Raw genomic sequence first — 17500 nt, 5'->3', positions numbered from 1 at the left:
GGTGGCTGCGGGGCACAGCGCTGCTCACAAACCTTCTTGTTCGTCCGTATCCCAGTGCGTAGAGCAGGTTTGCAGCTGCTCCCTGACCCCGACACAAAGAGACAAGCTTGAAAACCACTTGATTCCTTCCCTCCTCTTCCCTGAGCTCAGCTTGTGTGTTTTTCAGGAGCCGTGTTCTCCCGCTTCATCCTCACGGGCGTGTGGAAGAACCTGATCGACGTCCTGTCCACGCCGCTGACTGGCCGCATGGCGGGCAGCTCCAAGGGCCTCGCCTTCATCCTGGGAGCGGAGGGAGTCAAAGAGCAGAGCCAGAGGGAGAGAGACACCATCTGTCTGAGTCTAGACGGCCTACGCAAAGCTGCTGCGCTCAGCTGCGCCTTGGGTGGGTGGAACATGTGTCGCGTGTGTGTATCCATAAGAACGAGACGCATCACACTGTTTTTCTTCCCTTCAACGCAGAGAGACAGCCGCTCAAAGCTTCACAATGAACCCCCCTCGTCTTGCATTGACACAGACTAAGAATAAAATGGGTAATATCCCTTTAAGTTACACATTTGAAAAGCGACAGCTGCCCAGTGACAACCTGCACCCTCTGCACACTCAGCGGCTCCACTGCAGGTCAGCAGGGAGGTGAAAGTCTTCATTCAGACGGTTAACTGCAGATTTTAAGGAGAGATTACCGGGAAATAACGATTTTTTACAACCTCCGCAGCCGGGCATGACGTCTGGTTGAAATGATCAGCACAGACGCACTTATGAATATGAATGAACACATGGTGTACAACCTTGACTGTGGAGAGAGGACGGTGTGTGAGCGTGGGCGGTACAGGGTTTTACTGGCAGTTAACATTCAAACACGCCCAAAGGAGGAGAAAACACGCTGCGGGTGAATCTGTGAAATGTCTGATTAGCAAAGTTTGGATGAGAGTCGAGAGGAAAGGGAGGAAATGAATGGGACTCAATGGCTCGTGTGTGTCTTTCAGGTGTGGCTGCCAACTGTGCCTCGGCTTTAGCGCAGATGGCTGCGGCCTCGTGTGTGCAGGAAGAGGAGAAGGAGGTGGGAGAGGTGGGCGACGCCATCACACAAGGTACTGAGAGCACACACACGGAGGAGAGAAGTCACAGGAGCAACTGTCACAGATATAAACACTCAGACACGTCTCAGGCCGAGTCCACACCAACACAGGGACGTTTCAAACCAAACCTTTATGGCCCCCAGTAAAAAAAAAATTACCGTCCACACCACTGATGTGATCAAAAATATCTCTGTCCACATGAAACCGCAAAATCTGCCTCCGTCAGCTGGTCACGTCTATAATGCTCCACAAGTCTCAATGGATACAACATAGGGCGCACTCCCACTGTGCGTCTGTCCCGTGCCCCGTGCTTTAGGGTCCTTGTCCCCCCCTCCAGGCCCGTTTGTACTCACACTACCTGGGCCTCGGAGAATGCTTCTTGCTGCCTATACGTCATCACGCCGTAACACGTCACACACATTGATGACGTCATGCCGATGCGTGGCTTTCTTTCCAGATCTTTCCGTAGACCTCTGAGTTTTTGTGCGTCTTGTCGACTGTTTTTGAATCTTTTCATCGACCAAATCTGCAGTAAACACTCCACCTCCGCATCACACCAACGTGAACCTTTCACCGCCATTGTTTGAAATGTCCGCGCATGGTCCCTCCTTCTTTTTTCTATGTCCCAACAGGCGCACAGGAAATTACCTCAGAACCGCCGTAGGCCTCGTGCTCGTACACGTGCAAACGTGCTCTACAAAAGCCCACCTCTCCCAAACGGGCCGTAGCTCCTAGGAACGGTACGGTTGCACTCACACTGGTCAAAGGAACCAGACTTTAGCCGTGAAACGTGCTTGGGCAAGGTACGGATGGACAGTGTGAGTGCGCCCTCACTGTTTCCCTGCCGCACAGTTTGACGTCAAACCATGTCGACAAGAAATTGCGGTGTCCCTCGGTTTTCCCGTCCACACACGACTGTGAAACGGGACTTTTCCAAAAAGTTCACCCTGGACTCCGGTTACAATAAACTCTGGTTTCAGGAGCCCACAGCTGCGGTTACGTGTGGATGAAAGGACGAACCGTGCAGAGAAACACAGAGTTTCAAAAATACCCCCGTTGGTGTGGACGGCCCCTCAGGTGACGCCACCTGGCTCTGGGGTTCAGACCCGTTCTGACCCCAGACGGTAAATGAAGACTCAGAAGAACAGGGACCGCTGTGCTTCTTTAGGACGTTCTAACAAAATGAATACACAACTGATACCCGATACAAAAAGACACCTGGACGGTTGTTTTTCCCTTTGATAGCCAAATAAAAAGAGACTTTTGAATCCTGGCATGTTTCTATTAAAGACCAGCTGAACCAGAACCGTTCGGATCATTCGTTTTCTAGAAGGTGCTGTGAGTGAGAGACAGGCTTTAGGTGACACCTAGTGAGCGCTGAGTGGAACTACAGCCACGTCTCCTCCTCATCTTCTTTTACAAGAAGTGTGTGTGTCTGTCTGTCTGTCTATCTGTGCGCGTGCGTCTGTGTGTGTGTGTGTGTGTGTGTGTGTGTGCGCGTGTGTGTGTGTGTGTGTGTGTGTGTGTGTCCAGTGAAGCAGCGTGTTGAGCAGCGTCTGGAGCAGATCAGTCGTCCTCAGGGAGTTCGCCTCCACACGGCTCACGTCTTGTGTATGGACGCCATCCTGAACGTAGGACTGGAGATGGGGAGCCACAACCACGACTGCTGGCCGCATGTCTTCAGGTACACACACACACACACACACACACACACACACACACACACACACACACACACACACGCCTCATCCTACATCAACTTGAAATCTGGGCATTTCTGATCTGATCTTGTCAAAGAACACAAACTATTTTAATCCTTTTTAGTCATCACATGCTATTATTATATATATCATATTTCAGTCAGTCTCGTCTCTCTAGAACCAACAATTTCAGTCAAACTAATTTCACATAATTTATTTATTTGACCTTAATGTAATCAGTCAGAACCAGACGGCGCTGCAGGTGCTGGGTCATGAATTGCAGTCACACATGTATCAGGTTTAGAGACAACTTCAGAGCTAATGAAGCTGTTCGACTGTGGAAACAACTTATTTTCTCCCCCTTTAGGGTGACTGAGTACATCAGCTCGTTGGAGCACACCCACTTCAGCGACGGCTCCTCGCAGCCGTCCTCTTTGACCACCATCACCCAGCAGAGCCAGCAGGCGGGCGCCGTGGACCTGGGGATGGAGCTGAGCTGCGAGCCCAGCCCTGAGGCCTCGGAGCTGGGTCTGAGCCAGCCGGTCATCCAGCCTCTGTCCATCCAGGAGCTGCTGAGGGAGAGTAGCAGGGGCCGAGGTTTGGACCTGAAGGGCGGCAGCCTGATGACCGGGACCAGCGCCGCTAAGGCTGTGTGCACGCTGTCGACACAGGCGGACAGGTAGGACACACGCATCACACCGAGAAAACATCACAAACACAGAGTTATCTCTATGATATAACAAGAAGGATCATTCATCATTCATTCATCTTCAACCGTTTGTCGGGGTCACGGGAGGCTGGAGCCGATCCCAGCTGACATCGGGCGTGAGGTGGGGTCCACCCTGGACAGGACGCCAGTCTATCACAGGACACATAGAGACGAACAGAGACAGACAACCATTCACACCTACGGGTGATTTAGAGTCATCAATGAACCGAACACCTGCACGTCTTTGGACTGTGGGAGGAAACCGGAGAACCCGGAGAAAACCCACGCAGACACGGGGACAACATGCAAACTCCACACAGAAGGGCCCCAGTCTGGATTCGAACCAGGAACCCTCTCGCCGTGAGGAACAGTGCTAACCACCACACCACCGTGTCATTTAGTATGATCTTAAATCAGACTTCCAAATAGAGGAACGTATGAATGTATGCTGTGATCCCTGTCTGTCGCCACTGAAAGTCCTGGAAACGATCTCTAAAGCGGTGGGAACCCTTAGTTCGGTTTATGACTCCAGTTCCTCAACAGCTCAATGACACGTCACAAAGTAGCAGCCAGCAGGACGGGGACTCTAGGTCCAAATGGGGTTTTGACAAATACATTATTACGTAGTTGGTGCTCTGCAGGAGGAGCTGTGGTCCTGGATCCCATTGACTTTCTTTTGATTGACTTTACTTTTATCGTTTTTCTTCAGCAGTGTTTAAACGTTAAACAATCGGGAGTGTGTGTGTGTGTGGGGGGGCACATAAAAACCAAAGACCTGAAAGAGAACATGTTGGATCTCCAAGCTTCTACAGTTTGATCCTTCTTTTTTAATGTCAGTGTGAAGGTCCTCGTCCTGTCGTTTTCATGTGTTCAGTCCAGTTCTCACACTTGCGGCAGCACTGATCCTCTTCAGTCCTTATTTCCATCCAGTCTTCCTGTGATAGTGGGCCTGTCTTGTACCTTTTTCTTGTAATTGCCCTTTTTTACAGGCTACTAACATCATTTTCTATATGTATCTATCACCTCTCAACATAACACTCCATGTAATGACGCCAAGATAAAATAATGTACATGACTGGGATACACTGTAACCCGATTCTGCCTATAGCCAAATTAACATCTTCCCAAAATGTTGCAGTCTTAGGACAGAGCCAGAACACATGTGAATTGTTCACATTTACCCACATTGACTTTTGTACATCCACACGATGGCAGCAGCAGCAACAGCAGCAGCAGCAGCAGCAGCAGCAGCAGCAGCAGCAGCAGCAGCAGCAGCGCGGAGCTTCTTTACCCAACCAGCGAATAAACTGTGTTTATTTCACGGATCATCTCTTACGTAACCAGTTATCTGGGCTGCTTTTAGGAGCGAATCAAAAAACCCCGTCTCCCTCTGATCTTTTGCAGCAGATGGACTGAAACACATTAACAAGCAGAAAGTGGTGCCAGCGCATAGTAAACAGTCCTGTGCACAGGGCCGTCCCACCAACAGTGGGCTCTAACTGTGTTCCTCTGCTGTCTGAGGGTTTACTGCGTCCACTGGGGTTTTTAACACATCTCATTTCACTTTACGACCTGTGATTGTTTAAAGATTTGGGTCGTTTTCTAAATGCATCTGTGCTGTAGACGGCTGGTTCTCGACGTGTCTGACTTTACTGAACCACTGTGTGACTGAAAAACACATAAATACGACATTTCACATGTTTAGTATCCATCACTACTTCATAGGAAACCTTTTTTTCTGTTTCCTCCATGACTCATAGAACTGTAGTGACGAACCTCTGTTTGTCATCATCATTTTTATTTTTAACCCTTTAAAAACAGACCGTGTGGTGGTTGTTGTCGACATAATCATAATATATATCATATAAAATGATCTAAAATCAGATCCATAATGTCCGGAGCAGTCTCTCTGCAGCAGCGAGACGAGGCTGCGGTCTCTGCCGACATCACGCTGCACGCTTAAAAAGCATGTCTGATTTTTAGTATTTAATTTTTTATGACACAATTTCAGTGCTTTTTATTAATTATTATTGTTTAATGACTTCTATGACCTTTTGGCTGAGGTTGTACAGATTTTAGGGATATAAAGGGTTTGAAGATATCGAATTATGTCACAAGGCATAAATATCAATGTAGGCAATGACGGACCGCTTCTGTGTGTGTGTGTGTGTGTGTGTGGATGGGTGTGTGTCTGTGTGTGTGTGTGTGTTCCAGGTTGTTTGAAGAAGCAGCCACCAAGCTGAACCTGGTCGGCCTCGTCGGCTTCCTGCAGCAGCTCAGAAAAGCTTCTCAGTCTCAGCTGTTCGACTCCGTTACTGAGACCGGAGACTATTCACTGGCAATGCCAGGTACACACACACACACACACACACACACACCCACACACACACACACACACACACACACACACAGCTTATTGCTTCAGTGAATATACTTATCATAACTATAACCTAAGCTTCACCAGCAACCTTAAAGTGAAATTCAGGCGTAAAATCATCACAGGGTCTTTTCCGGAAAATAGACCCATCAAATCAGCCAACAAGATATTTTTTTTCGTGTAACAAATATTAACGGCTAAATCTCGGAGAGTCACTAACACTCACAGCACGGTGAAGGCATTCAAAGGTCTTTTTTAACCACTAATTCTGCTGAAAATAACATAAACCTCTGCAGCAGCATGAGAAGAGTCCCTACACACACAACAAAGCGTCATCAGCGTAGTTAGTGAAGCCAGAGTTTATTAAACAGTGTTTTAAAGACTTACCTACTGGCCCCTGTACCAACTCCTCTCATAGTAAAGTCCATTCAAGTGGATTACCAAAGTCAACCCCAAAGGAAGGAGCCCATTGGTGCTTTGTTTTGTGTGTAGGGACTCTTCTCATGCTGCTGCAGAGGTTTGCTGTTATTTTCAGCAGGATTAGTGGTTAAAAAAGACCTTTGAATGCCTTCACCGTGCTGCCCCGAGCTAATCACTGTTTTGAATATTGCGCCTGTATAATGTCTTTATTAATTACAGTTCTGAATGCAAAGCAAATCTCTCATTGGGTAGGATGATTAGAACTGATTATTAGCGTAAATAAAGAGTCTTTCTGTCCCCTCTGTGTGTCCGTAGGAGAGGCCAGGTCGACGCTGGAGCGACGCAGCGCTCTCCATCTCTTCCGTCTGGGCGAGAGCATGCTGAGGATCGTCCGGAACAAGAACCGACCTCTGCTCCACATGATGAGGGCCTGGAGCGTGGTGGCCCCGCACCTGGTGGAGGTGGGGAGCTCCAGCCTCTTTTAGAAAACGAAGGGAGAGACGGAGCCCTCTGAAAGGGTCCAGCGTCGCTCATGTTACTGCAGACCGTGAGCATGTGATCCTGTCATTCAAAAGCTTCGACGTAAACACGGTAAAATGTTCTCCTTCTCACAGGCGGCGTGTCACAAAGAGCGCCACGTATCCCAGAAGGCGGTGTCCTTCATCCACGACGTTCTGACGGAGGTGCTGACGAGCTGGGCGGAGCTTCCACACTTCCACTTCAACGAGGCGCTGTTCAGGCCCTTCGAGCACATCATGCAGCTGGAGCTGTGCGATGAGGACGTGCAGGACCAGGTAAAGGGATCTCTTCTGACACATTTGAACATCTCATCTTCAGCCTCTTATCCGGGGTCGGGTCGCGGGGACAGCAGCTTTAGCAGGGGACCCCAAACTTCCCTTTCCCGGGCCACATTAACCAGCTCTAACTGGGGGATCCTGAGGCGTTCCCAGGCCAGTGTGGAGATCTAATCTCTCCACCTGGTCCTGGGTCTTCCCCGAGGCCTCCTCCCAGCTGGACGTGCCTGGAACACCTCCCTAGGGAGGCGCCCAGGGGGCATCCTTACCAGATGATCCTGAACCACCTCAACTGGCTCCTTTCAACGCAAAGGAGCAGCGGCTCTACTCCGAGTTCCTCACGGATGCTGAACTTCTCCCCCTCGCTCTAAGGGAGACTCCAGACCCCCTCCTGAGGAAACCCATTTCGGCCGCTTGTACCCGCGACCTCGTTCTTTGGGTCCTGACCCAGCTTTCATGACCACAGGTGAGGGTAGGAACCAAGATTGACCGGTAGATCCAGAGCTTTGCCTTCCTCAGCTCTCTCTTTGTCACAATGTAAACTTCAAGCTCAACTTTATAGCGTTTATAGAGTTTTGCTGAAAAAACTTTATAAGGTTTTTCATCTCTCCAGCTCAAAAGAGGCAATACACAAATCTCCTGCATGCTGGAGACGGCGCGGGCGCCCCGAAGCACATCGTTTCACATATTCCCGTCCTGTGCATCATTGATTCCATTTCGGCAGGAGGTGTATGAATTTTGCAAAGCATTTTTCAGATGGACATTCAATTTAAAATTGAGTTACTGCCTAAGTGCCGCTGGCAGAAAAGCTGTTACTAGAAGGTGGTTAAAACCAGGAACAGCCAGTGTGGAGGAATGGGTCGACATCATCTGTGACATTTTTAAGATGGAAAGGATTACGTTTGTTTTGATGCTGCAACAGTTTTGGGAAAGATGGGAAACGTACATCACACCGACACGACCATCATTTGTCTAAAGTGGATTTTTGTATTGTTTTATACTCCCTCTGTAGAGGGCTTTGTATGTCACTGAGTTTTACCCCAACATGTTAGTTTATTAAGTTCTTATTCGACTATATTTAAGAAAGACGGTTATACTGTATGTATAATTACTGGATGAGAGAATAATAATGGGTCCGTACAGGCGTTTTTACTTTTTACTATGTCTGGGGTAACTACAGTTGTACATTTGCAAATAGCTGAATGAGTATAAGGGCGCCCTCCCACTGTGCGTCCGTCCCGTGCCCCGTGCTTTAGGGTCCTTGTCCCCCCCTCCAGGCCCGTTTGTACTCACACTACCTGGGCCTCGGAGAATGCTTCTTGCTGCCTATACGTCATCACGCCGTAACACGTCACACGCATTGATGACGTCATGGCGATGCGTGGCTTTGTTTCCAGATCTTTCCGTAGACCTCGGAGTTTTTGTGCGTCTTGTCGACTGTTTTTGAATATTTTCATCGACCAAATCTGCAGTAAACACTCCACCTCCGCATCACACCAACGTCAACCTTTCACCGCCATTGTTTGAAATGTCCGCGCATGGTCCCTCCTTCTTTTTTCTATGTCCCAACAGGCGCACAGGAAATGACCTCAGAACCGCCGTAGGCTTCGTGCTCGTACATGTGCGTGCGCTCGTGCTCGTACATGTGCAAACGCGCTCTACAAAAGCCCACCTCTCTCAGGCGGGCCATAGACGGCCAGCTGGCCGCAGTTATGCGCGGAGCGGTTGCACTCACACTGGTCAAACGCACTAGGCTTTAGCTGAAAAACCTGTTTTGGCCCGGTGCGGAAGGACAGTGTGAGTGCCCCCTAAGATGCAGTATCATTGACTGTATGGACCTGGAGAATCATAATCATAATAATAATAATAAAAAATATATCACAACAAGTCGATCTGAAGCGCTTCACTCAGCAGCGTATAGACGATGTCTCTCTGCGTGTGTCCCTGCAGGTGATCACGTCCATAGGCGAGCTGGTGGAGATGTGTTCTCCTCAGATCCTGTCGGGGTGGAGGCCTCTGTTCAGCGCTCTGAGGACCGTGCACAGCAGCAAGACCGACACTAAAGACTACCTGCTGGGAGAGTACTCCATGGGTACGTCTGACAGGCTCTGTCCCACACCCGTGCACACGCTTTAGTTTAAAAAAGTACCATTTAATCATCTCCTCCCGTCAATTCTTCCTTCCTCCCTGTCCTCCCTTCTCCCTTCCTTCCATCTATCCCTCCCTCCCTCCCTCCCTGCCGCTCTCTCCCTGCCTGCCGTTCTCTCCTCCAGGGAAGTCCCAGGCTCCCGTGTTCGATGTCTTTGAGGCTTTCATCAACACCGACAACATCCAAGTGTTCGCCAACGCTGCCACCGACTACATCATGTGCCTCATGAAGTTCGTCAAAGGCTTAGGTCTGTATCACTTGTGTAAATCATGTGAATCTTTGTGACTTCACTCAGTTTTTTTAGAGTTTCTGCAAAAAAAATCACATTTAACATTTGAGAGGCAAAATATTTCTGCACATCAACACAAATTAAACTAAATGTTTTTGTTTTTTGTGTCCATACTTAACCCTTTAACACCTTAACCCTTTAACAACCACCACATGGTTTTACATTTTTGACACTTCTGAGCTCATCCTTCCAGTCACTATCACTTGTTATACGCGTTATACTGCTTCTTTCAGGTGCAGCGTAAAGTCAGTTGTTCCGATTTTGTTACCAGTTTGAGAAAGGCGTCCGATTCTGCCGAAAATGCATCAGTATGGTCGAGTACTGACGTCCAGGCACCGATCCAATACCACGTGTTTTATTAGAAATATGAAAGTATTTATGCAAGGCAGCTTTATTTGTAACGCACTTTTCATACACAAGGCAGACTCAAAGTGCTTCACAGCACAACAGGTCATGAATTCAAATGCATTACAGAAAGACAAAGAGAATAAAAACACAGACAATAATCAAAACAGTGCAGGTGTTAAAAGTTAAGGTGAACATAAAAGTTTTCAGTCTAGTTTTCAAAGTGAAAAGTGAAGTTTGTGAAGTTTCAGTGAGTCAAAGTTTTCTACATCAGTGGGAAATAAACAAGACTGCAGCTGTTTACTTTTTTAGAAATAACCTTTTTATTCCTCACTGCAAACACTAAACACACACGCACGCACGCACACACACACACGCACGCACGCACACACACACACACACACACACGCACTGGCTTCTTAAATCAGTATTTCTAACTTTTACAGTTCTCAGCGTGTTTCATTACAAACAAGAGTCAGAAACGTTCTGCATCACTTGAGTTGGTTATTTCTTTGCACAGTAACAAAAACCATTTCACGGTCGATTTGAACCAAATGATTCTTTTGCGTGCAGGAGAGGTGGACTACAGGGAGATCGGGGACTGCGTCCACGCATCGGGGTACAGCTCCACCGACCTCTGCCTGCCTGCTCTCGACTACCTCCGCAAATGTTCACAGGTAGGAGCCTCTCATTTGTTAGTGCTGCAAATGTAAGCTCAATACTTTTCAGGTTACTTTAGTGATAACAGGGTAAACTCACTGAAACATGCATCAGAATATGAACAATAAAGCAAGACGTGACACATAAGGAACAGATTAGAATGGACAAAACGCAGCGATCCATGAAATAAAAGCATGAAACAAAGACAAATAATTCAAAATATATAAAAAACTGTAAAAACGCCAAGAGCTAATTTGATACATTTATAGGTTAGAAAGTAAATAATATACAGTTTTGCCTGTTGCAAAATAAAAACAAGAGTTTCAAATTAAAACGTAAAAGTTCCTGATCAGGGATCATCTTTTAATATTGTTTCATAAATGACACCAACACATTTTCCTCTCCAGTCCCAAAATAACACATTTAGCAACATGCAGCGCTGCAGAGATGAGTATATGCAAGTGTTCGTTCCCATCTTCCCTGTGACTTAATGAAGCCTGGTTGATTGACAGCTGCTGGCAAAGATCTACAAGATGCAGTCCAAGCCGGTGTTCCTGGGGGCGCGGCTCGCCAGCCTGCCCATGAGATCACAGGAACGCTCCATCAGCACCGAGGACGGGATGGACTGCGTCCTGCAGGAGTTTGACGATGACACAGGTTCTGTTCCCTTCGTCCTTTTTGATCCCATCTGCCCCCCCTCCCCCTCCATCCCTCGCTCTGACCCCGTCTGTGTGTTTCCGCGTCCTCCGTCCTCCAGGTCTGATCCAGGTGTGGATTTTGTTACTGGAGCAGCTCACGGCGGCAGTGTCCAACTGTCCTCGCCAACACCAACCGCCGACCCTGGAGCTGCTCTTCGCGCTGCTCAGAGAGGTCACCAACGTGCCAGGTGAGACGGACACGCGTGGCTGCGGACGTCCAACAGAACCGAGCATCTCGAGCTGTTTGTTTCTGTTCTTCTCTTTGATCGTAAACTCCCTGCGGTTGTCTCCTCCTCCTCCACCCTCCAGGTCCGGGGTTCGCCATATTCTCCGTCATCCAGCTGCTGCTTCCTGTGATGGCGCTGTGGCTGCAGCGTAGCCACGGCGACCACTCCTACTGGGATGTGGCGGCTGCAAACTTCAAACACGCCATCGGCCTGTGCTGCGAGCTGGTGGTGGAGCACGTCAACAGTTTTATTCACTCAGGTGAGACACAGGTGTCTGATTGCACGCCTGGAGCAGGAGGTGGCAGATATAACAAACTTGTGAATTCCACATTTTGATATAAAAGCACTTAAACGCCACACCGGAGATGCATCCACAGCAGAGGATGAGCAGGAAGCCATGCTGTCATCCAACCACACTTCCTTATTCGTACAGAAGTGCGAGTGGCGTGGTAGTTTTACAGGCAGTGTTGTCACTTTGCAGTACCTCAATTTGGAAAACTTGTTGGAATAGCTTGAACAAAAGTCATAGCTGGTGTAAAGTACAGTTCACCGAAGGACTGGTCTTCATTGTGCTGCCTTCTCCTGCTCCATGGTTTTGTGTGGTTGGCAGCGTGTTTTTCTCTTGAACCTGAGTCTTCTTCAGCGTGGACTTGTCGAAGCTTTTGACTGCTGAGACGTCTGGTTTATCACCAATATCTGCAACGTGCCAGGTGCAAGCGTGTGAAATGTGTTTCCTCAGGAGGGGGGCTGGAGTCTCGTGATCACACTGTCCTTTTGGCCGCGGCCAAAACCGGTTTTTCAGCTAAAGAGTGCACCCGCTCCGCTAAAGCCCACCTCTTTCAAGCGGGCCGTCCACGGCCCGCTTGAAAGAGGTGGGCTTTAGCGGAGCCGTTTGCACATGTACGAGCACGAGCGTGCGCACGTGCACGCGCACGCGCACGAGCACGAGCCCTACGGCAGTAGCGTTATGTCCGCCTGTTCGGACATGTAAATAGAAGGACGGACCATGCGCGGACATTTAACAACAACAACAATGGCGGTGAAAGGTTCACGTTGGTGTGATGCGGAGGTGGAGTGTTTACTGCAGATTTGGTCGATGAAAAGATTCAAAAACAGTCGACAAGACGCACAAAAACTCAGAGGTCTACGGAAAGATTTGGAAACAAAGCCACACACACGCGATCAATGCGTGTGACGTGTTACGCGTGATGACGTATGGACAGCAAGAAGCATTGGCCGAGGCCCTGGCAGTGTGAGTACAAACGGGGCTGGGGCGCGGGGGGGAGAGGGAGGGGGCACAAGTACCCTAAAGTCCGGGTCTCGGTCCGGGAGGACAGTGTGATCACGAGGGGGAGAAGTTCAGCATCCGTGAGGAACTCGGAGTAGAGCTGCTGCTCCTTTGCGTTGAAAGGAGCCAGTTGTGGTGGTTCGGGCATGGGTTTGGGCTGAACTCTGAGCTCTATGTTTGTCAGAAACCAAACACAGCTTCCCTACAGTGAAGCCTGGTGGTGGCAGCATTATGTTGGGGACTTGTTTCTCTTCAGCAGGGACTGGGCAGTTGCTCAGGATTGAAGGGAAAATGGATGCTGCCTAGTCCACCCAAATTCTTTAGGAAAACCTGCAGCCCTCTGTTAGACACTTCACCTTCCAGCATGACAACGACCCAAAACACACCTCCATAAAAACAACACAGTGGCTTAAGGACAGGGAGGTGAATGTCCTAGAGAGGCCGAGTCAGAGCCCGGACCTGAATCCTAAAGAACATCTGTGGATGGACCTGAAGAGTGCAGTCCATCAGTGCTCACCACAGAATCTGACTGAACTCCAACAGTTCTGCAGGAAGAACGGGGAAATATTGCCCACTCTAGGTGCACAGAGCTGTAAAAACAGATCCAAACAGACTGATGCTGTAATTAAAGCAGAAGGTGCCTCCACAAAGGATTCAAGTATTCTACTTTTCCAACCCTGCTATTCTCTGTAAATCAATCACCTACATATGACCCTTCATGCATCCACCTTCACTCAACTTCAAAAGGAGGCCACGCCCACAGTGTGTATCTTTGGTTTCTCCGTCACAGATCTGATGAGCTGTTATTTTCATTTGTCTTGTGTAACGTGCGTTTGTGCGCCGAAGTGAAGTAGAGCATGACTGATGACTGTTCCACTGACCTCCTCCTTTAGTCAAATTAAAGTGTGGCCGCTACATCTCTATCCCCACGTGCTAACGGGCTCGTCCTGTGTGTGTGTGTGTGTGCGTGTGTGTGTGTGTGTGTGTGTCTGTCTGTCTGTCTGTGTGTGTGTGTGTGTGTGTGTGTGTGTGTGTGTGTGTGTGCGTGTGTGTGTTGCAGATATTGGTTACGAGTCTCTGATCAACCTGATGTTGAAGGATCTGTTCAAACTTCTGGTGACCTGCGTGTCTGAGCCCGCGGAGACCATCTCCAGAGTGGGCTGCTCCTGCATCAGGTGACGACACGAGCCGAACGGTTTTATATCAAAATCACAAATGTCGAGATCTTTATTGCCTAAATAAATAATAATCGACAGATAACTCGACAGCCCTGATGCCCGCCTCGTGTTTGGATAATAGTTTGATTTGTTTCCTCTGTCTAATGGATGTGCACTGTTGTTTCTGCTGCTCTGCGTGCGTCTGCAGGTATATTCTGGTCACAGTGGGTCCAGTGTTCACAGAAGAAATGTGGAGGTTGGCCTGCTGTGCTCTGCAGGACGCCTTCTCTGCCACGTTAGAGCCTGTCAAGGTACACACACACACACACACACACACACACACACACACACACACACACAGATGAAGTGGTGTATCATTAAATGGCACACATGCTCGCATGTTACCAGTCTGCAGACACACAGATGTAAACAGAAAGGATGACTACCCAGAGGAGAAAGGGAACACACATCCCCGTATGGAAGCCCAGTCAACACGCCGCTCCGCTGTCGTCGACCTCATAATCCATCCTCAATCTGAAGCTGCTGGTTGGGACAGCAGTAATCTGAAAGCCTCTGCTCTTAATACTGTCAACATGCTCACACTCCACGTTAAGCTTGATAACCCCAGTTAACCTCTCTCTCTCACACACACACACACACACACACACACACACACACACACACACCTGCAGCTGTTTTTTCTCACTGGGTCAAGGTTTTTTTTCTGCTCCATCGCTCTTGTTTTTTTATTCTGACTGATTAAAGAAAATGTTGCTTTAAAGTTGCACTCCATAAGTGTGTGTGTGTGTGCGTGCGTACGTGCGTGTGTGTGTGTGTGTGTGTCAGTGTGTGTGTGTGTGTGTGAGCATGCGTGTGTGCGTACATGCGTGCGTGCGTACGCGTGTGTTAGAGGTGACATTGAGGCATTTTTTGTGTTCCTGCCGTCGTGTGGCAGCTGACTGACTGCGGCTAAGCAGCTTTACAGCTTAGAGCCACATCTGTGTGTGTGTGTGTGTGTGTGTGTGTTTTAGTGAGAGAGACGATGATGACGATGAGCAGCTCACTGCCTTTGACAGATTTTGTTTTTGCTTGTTTCCGTAAAATATGATTTTCAGACGGTAACAGAGCAAATGAGAGTTCCAGTTGTTCGCTGCATTACAGACGTTCAAGATCAAAATCCTTCTCCCTTTAGAAGCCGGCCCTTTGTGGTGGACGTTCGGCTTTTATCAGATATCAGCCGTTTGGAAAATAACACCCAGTGTGGTTTGTGACGCGCTCGTGTCAGAAGTTGCCTTGCCTTGTCGAAGAACTGCCGCAGGGCCTCGTGGCACTTCCTCTTGTTGCAGACTTCGGCGGCGGACACGCGGCTGGTGCAGGGGCTGATGTAGGCCGAGCGGTACGTCTGACACGTGTCGCTCAGGTTGCAGGCCTTGGCCGCGTTCAGACAGTTGTTCTCTCTGGCTACTGCGGGTTCACCTGGACATGGAGAGTGAAGAGGAGGCAAAGGGAAGGGGAGAGGAGGATGAGGAGAGAAGGGAAAGACAAGAACAAGATTCAAGATTCAAAAAGCTTTGTTTATTTATCCCGAGGGAAATGATTGTGCAACAGTTTCAATACAAAGATGGGAAAGGATCAGAGTAACAATAAGCATAAAAACATAAATCACATCAAAGTAAAGCTAAGATACAATAAATCAACATTAACTAAATGTGACACAGTGCAGCAGACATTGTGGTTAAACGCAGGTTTATACAATATACAACAATACGCAGCGTGCAGTTTAGCAGCATGTTGAAATAAAATAAGTACAAACTAAATAAGTGAGAAGTGATAAGGAGCGTGTCGTCTGCAAAACATAAAAGATGAACCTCCAGGTCCGGGGTTCGCCATCTTCTCCGTCATCCAGCTGCTGCTCCCTGTGATGGCACTGTGGCTGTAGCGTAGCCACGGCGACCACTCCTACTGGGATGTGGCGGCTGCAAACTTCAAACACGCCATCGGCCTGTGCTGCGAGCTGGTGGTGGAGCACGTCAATAGTTTTATTCACTCAGGTGAGACGCAGGTGTCTGATTGCACGCCTGGAGCAGAGCAGGAGGTGTTGCATATTTAACAAACTTGTGAATTCCAGATTTTGTTACAAAAACACTTAAACGCCACACCGGAGATGCATCCACAGCAGAGGATGAGCAGGAAGCCATGCTGTCATCCAACCACACCTCCTTAATGTTACAGAGGGACTCCAATAAGTGAGAAGTGATAAGGAGCGTGTCGTCTGCAAAACATAAAAGTTAAAACGCGTCTTTTTCTTCTGGGTGAAACAGCTCGCGGTGAAATTTCTCTGAGGGATGAACGTCAAAGGTCATTGTTCTCTTGTTTGTTTGAAGCTTAAAGGTCTCAGTTAAATTTACAGACCCAACATAAAGCTCAACATGCTCTCAGCCTGCAGTCGCACAGTTCATGCACCAGCTTTTCTCCCTGCGTCGCATGTTGTGTTTCATGTTGCACAACATATTTATTTAGGTCTTATGGTCATTTATATAAGAGCTCCTGTTTGATCCCTTCACAGCTGCAGCTTCATATTAAACTGGAACTTTGAGGAGGATTTTTTTATCAGGGAGATCAAATGAAATGGGTTTTTTATAATCTATGTGGAGGTCCCTGCAGATCAGCTGTGGCTGGAGTCATTGTTTCGGAGTCGTCCATCTTGTGATTGCAATACCAGATACTTTCGATATCACGTCTTTCAAAACGATATGAAATCCACATTCAATAGTGTGTTGCAGTCGAAAAGAGAGCTGAGCCGGAAGGCAAAGCTCTCGATCTACCGGTCAGTCTTCGTTCCTACCCTCACTTGTGGTCATGAAAGCTGGGTCAGGACCCAAAGAACCAGGTCGCGAGAACAAGCGGCCGAAATGTGTTTCCTCATTCCTCAGGAGGGGGGCTGGAGTCTCCCTTAGAGAGAGGGGGAGAAGTTCAGCATCCGTGAGGAACTCGGAGTAGAGCCGCTGCTCCTTTGCGTTGAAAGGAGCCAGTTAAGGTGGTTCAGGATCATCTGGTAAGGATGAACCCTGGGCGCCTCCCTAGGGAGGTGTTCCAGGCACGTCCAGCTGGGAGGAGGCCTCGGGGAAGACCCAGGACCAGGTGGAGAGATTAGATCTCCACACTGGCCTGGGAACGCCTCAGGATCCCCCAGTTAGAGCTGGTTAATGTGGCCCGGGAAAAGGAAGTTTGGGGTCCCCTGCTAAAGCTGCTGCCCCCGAGACCGGGGAAGAAAATCGGTTGTACGTTTTCTGTACCAGTTTGTTGATTTAAAAAAAAAAATGTAAAAAGAAGAATATTATTTAAAGGTTGAATATGGAGAACAAGCAGAACACCTCCATCTAGTGTCTCAAGATCATAGTCGCAACAACAAAAATTATGATTCCAGCAGTGGGGTTGCCAGGTTGGTCAGACCCGGCCCAGTAGCTCCAGGAGACCGGAGTCTGTTTGAGCCTGTTTGAACCCGTCCCCTCCAGAAAATCACAGCATAAAAACAAGGATTAGAGGAGTTTGACTGACAGTTAGCGTTAGCCGTTAGCGTTAGCCGTTCCAGCTAAGTGCAGATGAAAGTG

The 17500-nt window shown here is 48.6% G+C and overlaps 1 protein-coding gene across 1 annotated transcript in view; it reads left to right on the top strand.

Moving 5' to 3' along the window:
* Window positions 1–17500, top strand: part of arfgef3 (ARFGEF family member 3) — a gene marked incomplete at both ends in the record, with an annotated part of 58797 nt that overhangs the window by 30453 nt on the left and 10844 nt on the right. Inside the window, 15 exons of the mRNA XM_083922550.1 lie at window positions 167–382; window positions 984–1088; window positions 2610–2760; window positions 3144–3455; window positions 5700–5833; window positions 6598–6743; window positions 6897–7076; window positions 9027–9168; window positions 9350–9472; window positions 10433–10536; window positions 11032–11176; window positions 11277–11405; window positions 11527–11703; window positions 13793–13907; window positions 14098–14200. Coding sequence (XP_083778676.1) covers window positions 167–382; window positions 984–1088; window positions 2610–2760; window positions 3144–3455; window positions 5700–5833; window positions 6598–6743; window positions 6897–7076; window positions 9027–9168; window positions 9350–9472; window positions 10433–10536; window positions 11032–11176; window positions 11277–11405; window positions 11527–11703; window positions 13793–13907; window positions 14098–14200 — 2282 coding nt within the window. The remainder of the gene's footprint in view (window positions 1–166; window positions 383–983; window positions 1089–2609; window positions 2761–3143; window positions 3456–5699; window positions 5834–6597; window positions 6744–6896; window positions 7077–9026; window positions 9169–9349; window positions 9473–10432; window positions 10537–11031; window positions 11177–11276; window positions 11406–11526; window positions 11704–13792; window positions 13908–14097; window positions 14201–17500) is intronic.

The sequence above is a fragment of the Echiichthys vipera genome (genome assembly GCF_963691815.1).
Source record: "Echiichthys vipera genome assembly, chromosome: 11".
Lineage (NCBI taxonomy): Eukaryota > Metazoa > Chordata > Actinopteri > Perciformes > Trachinidae > Echiichthys > Echiichthys vipera.
The sequence above is the reverse complement of the archived record's forward strand: the minus strand, read 5'-3'. Positions and strand labels throughout refer to the sequence as shown.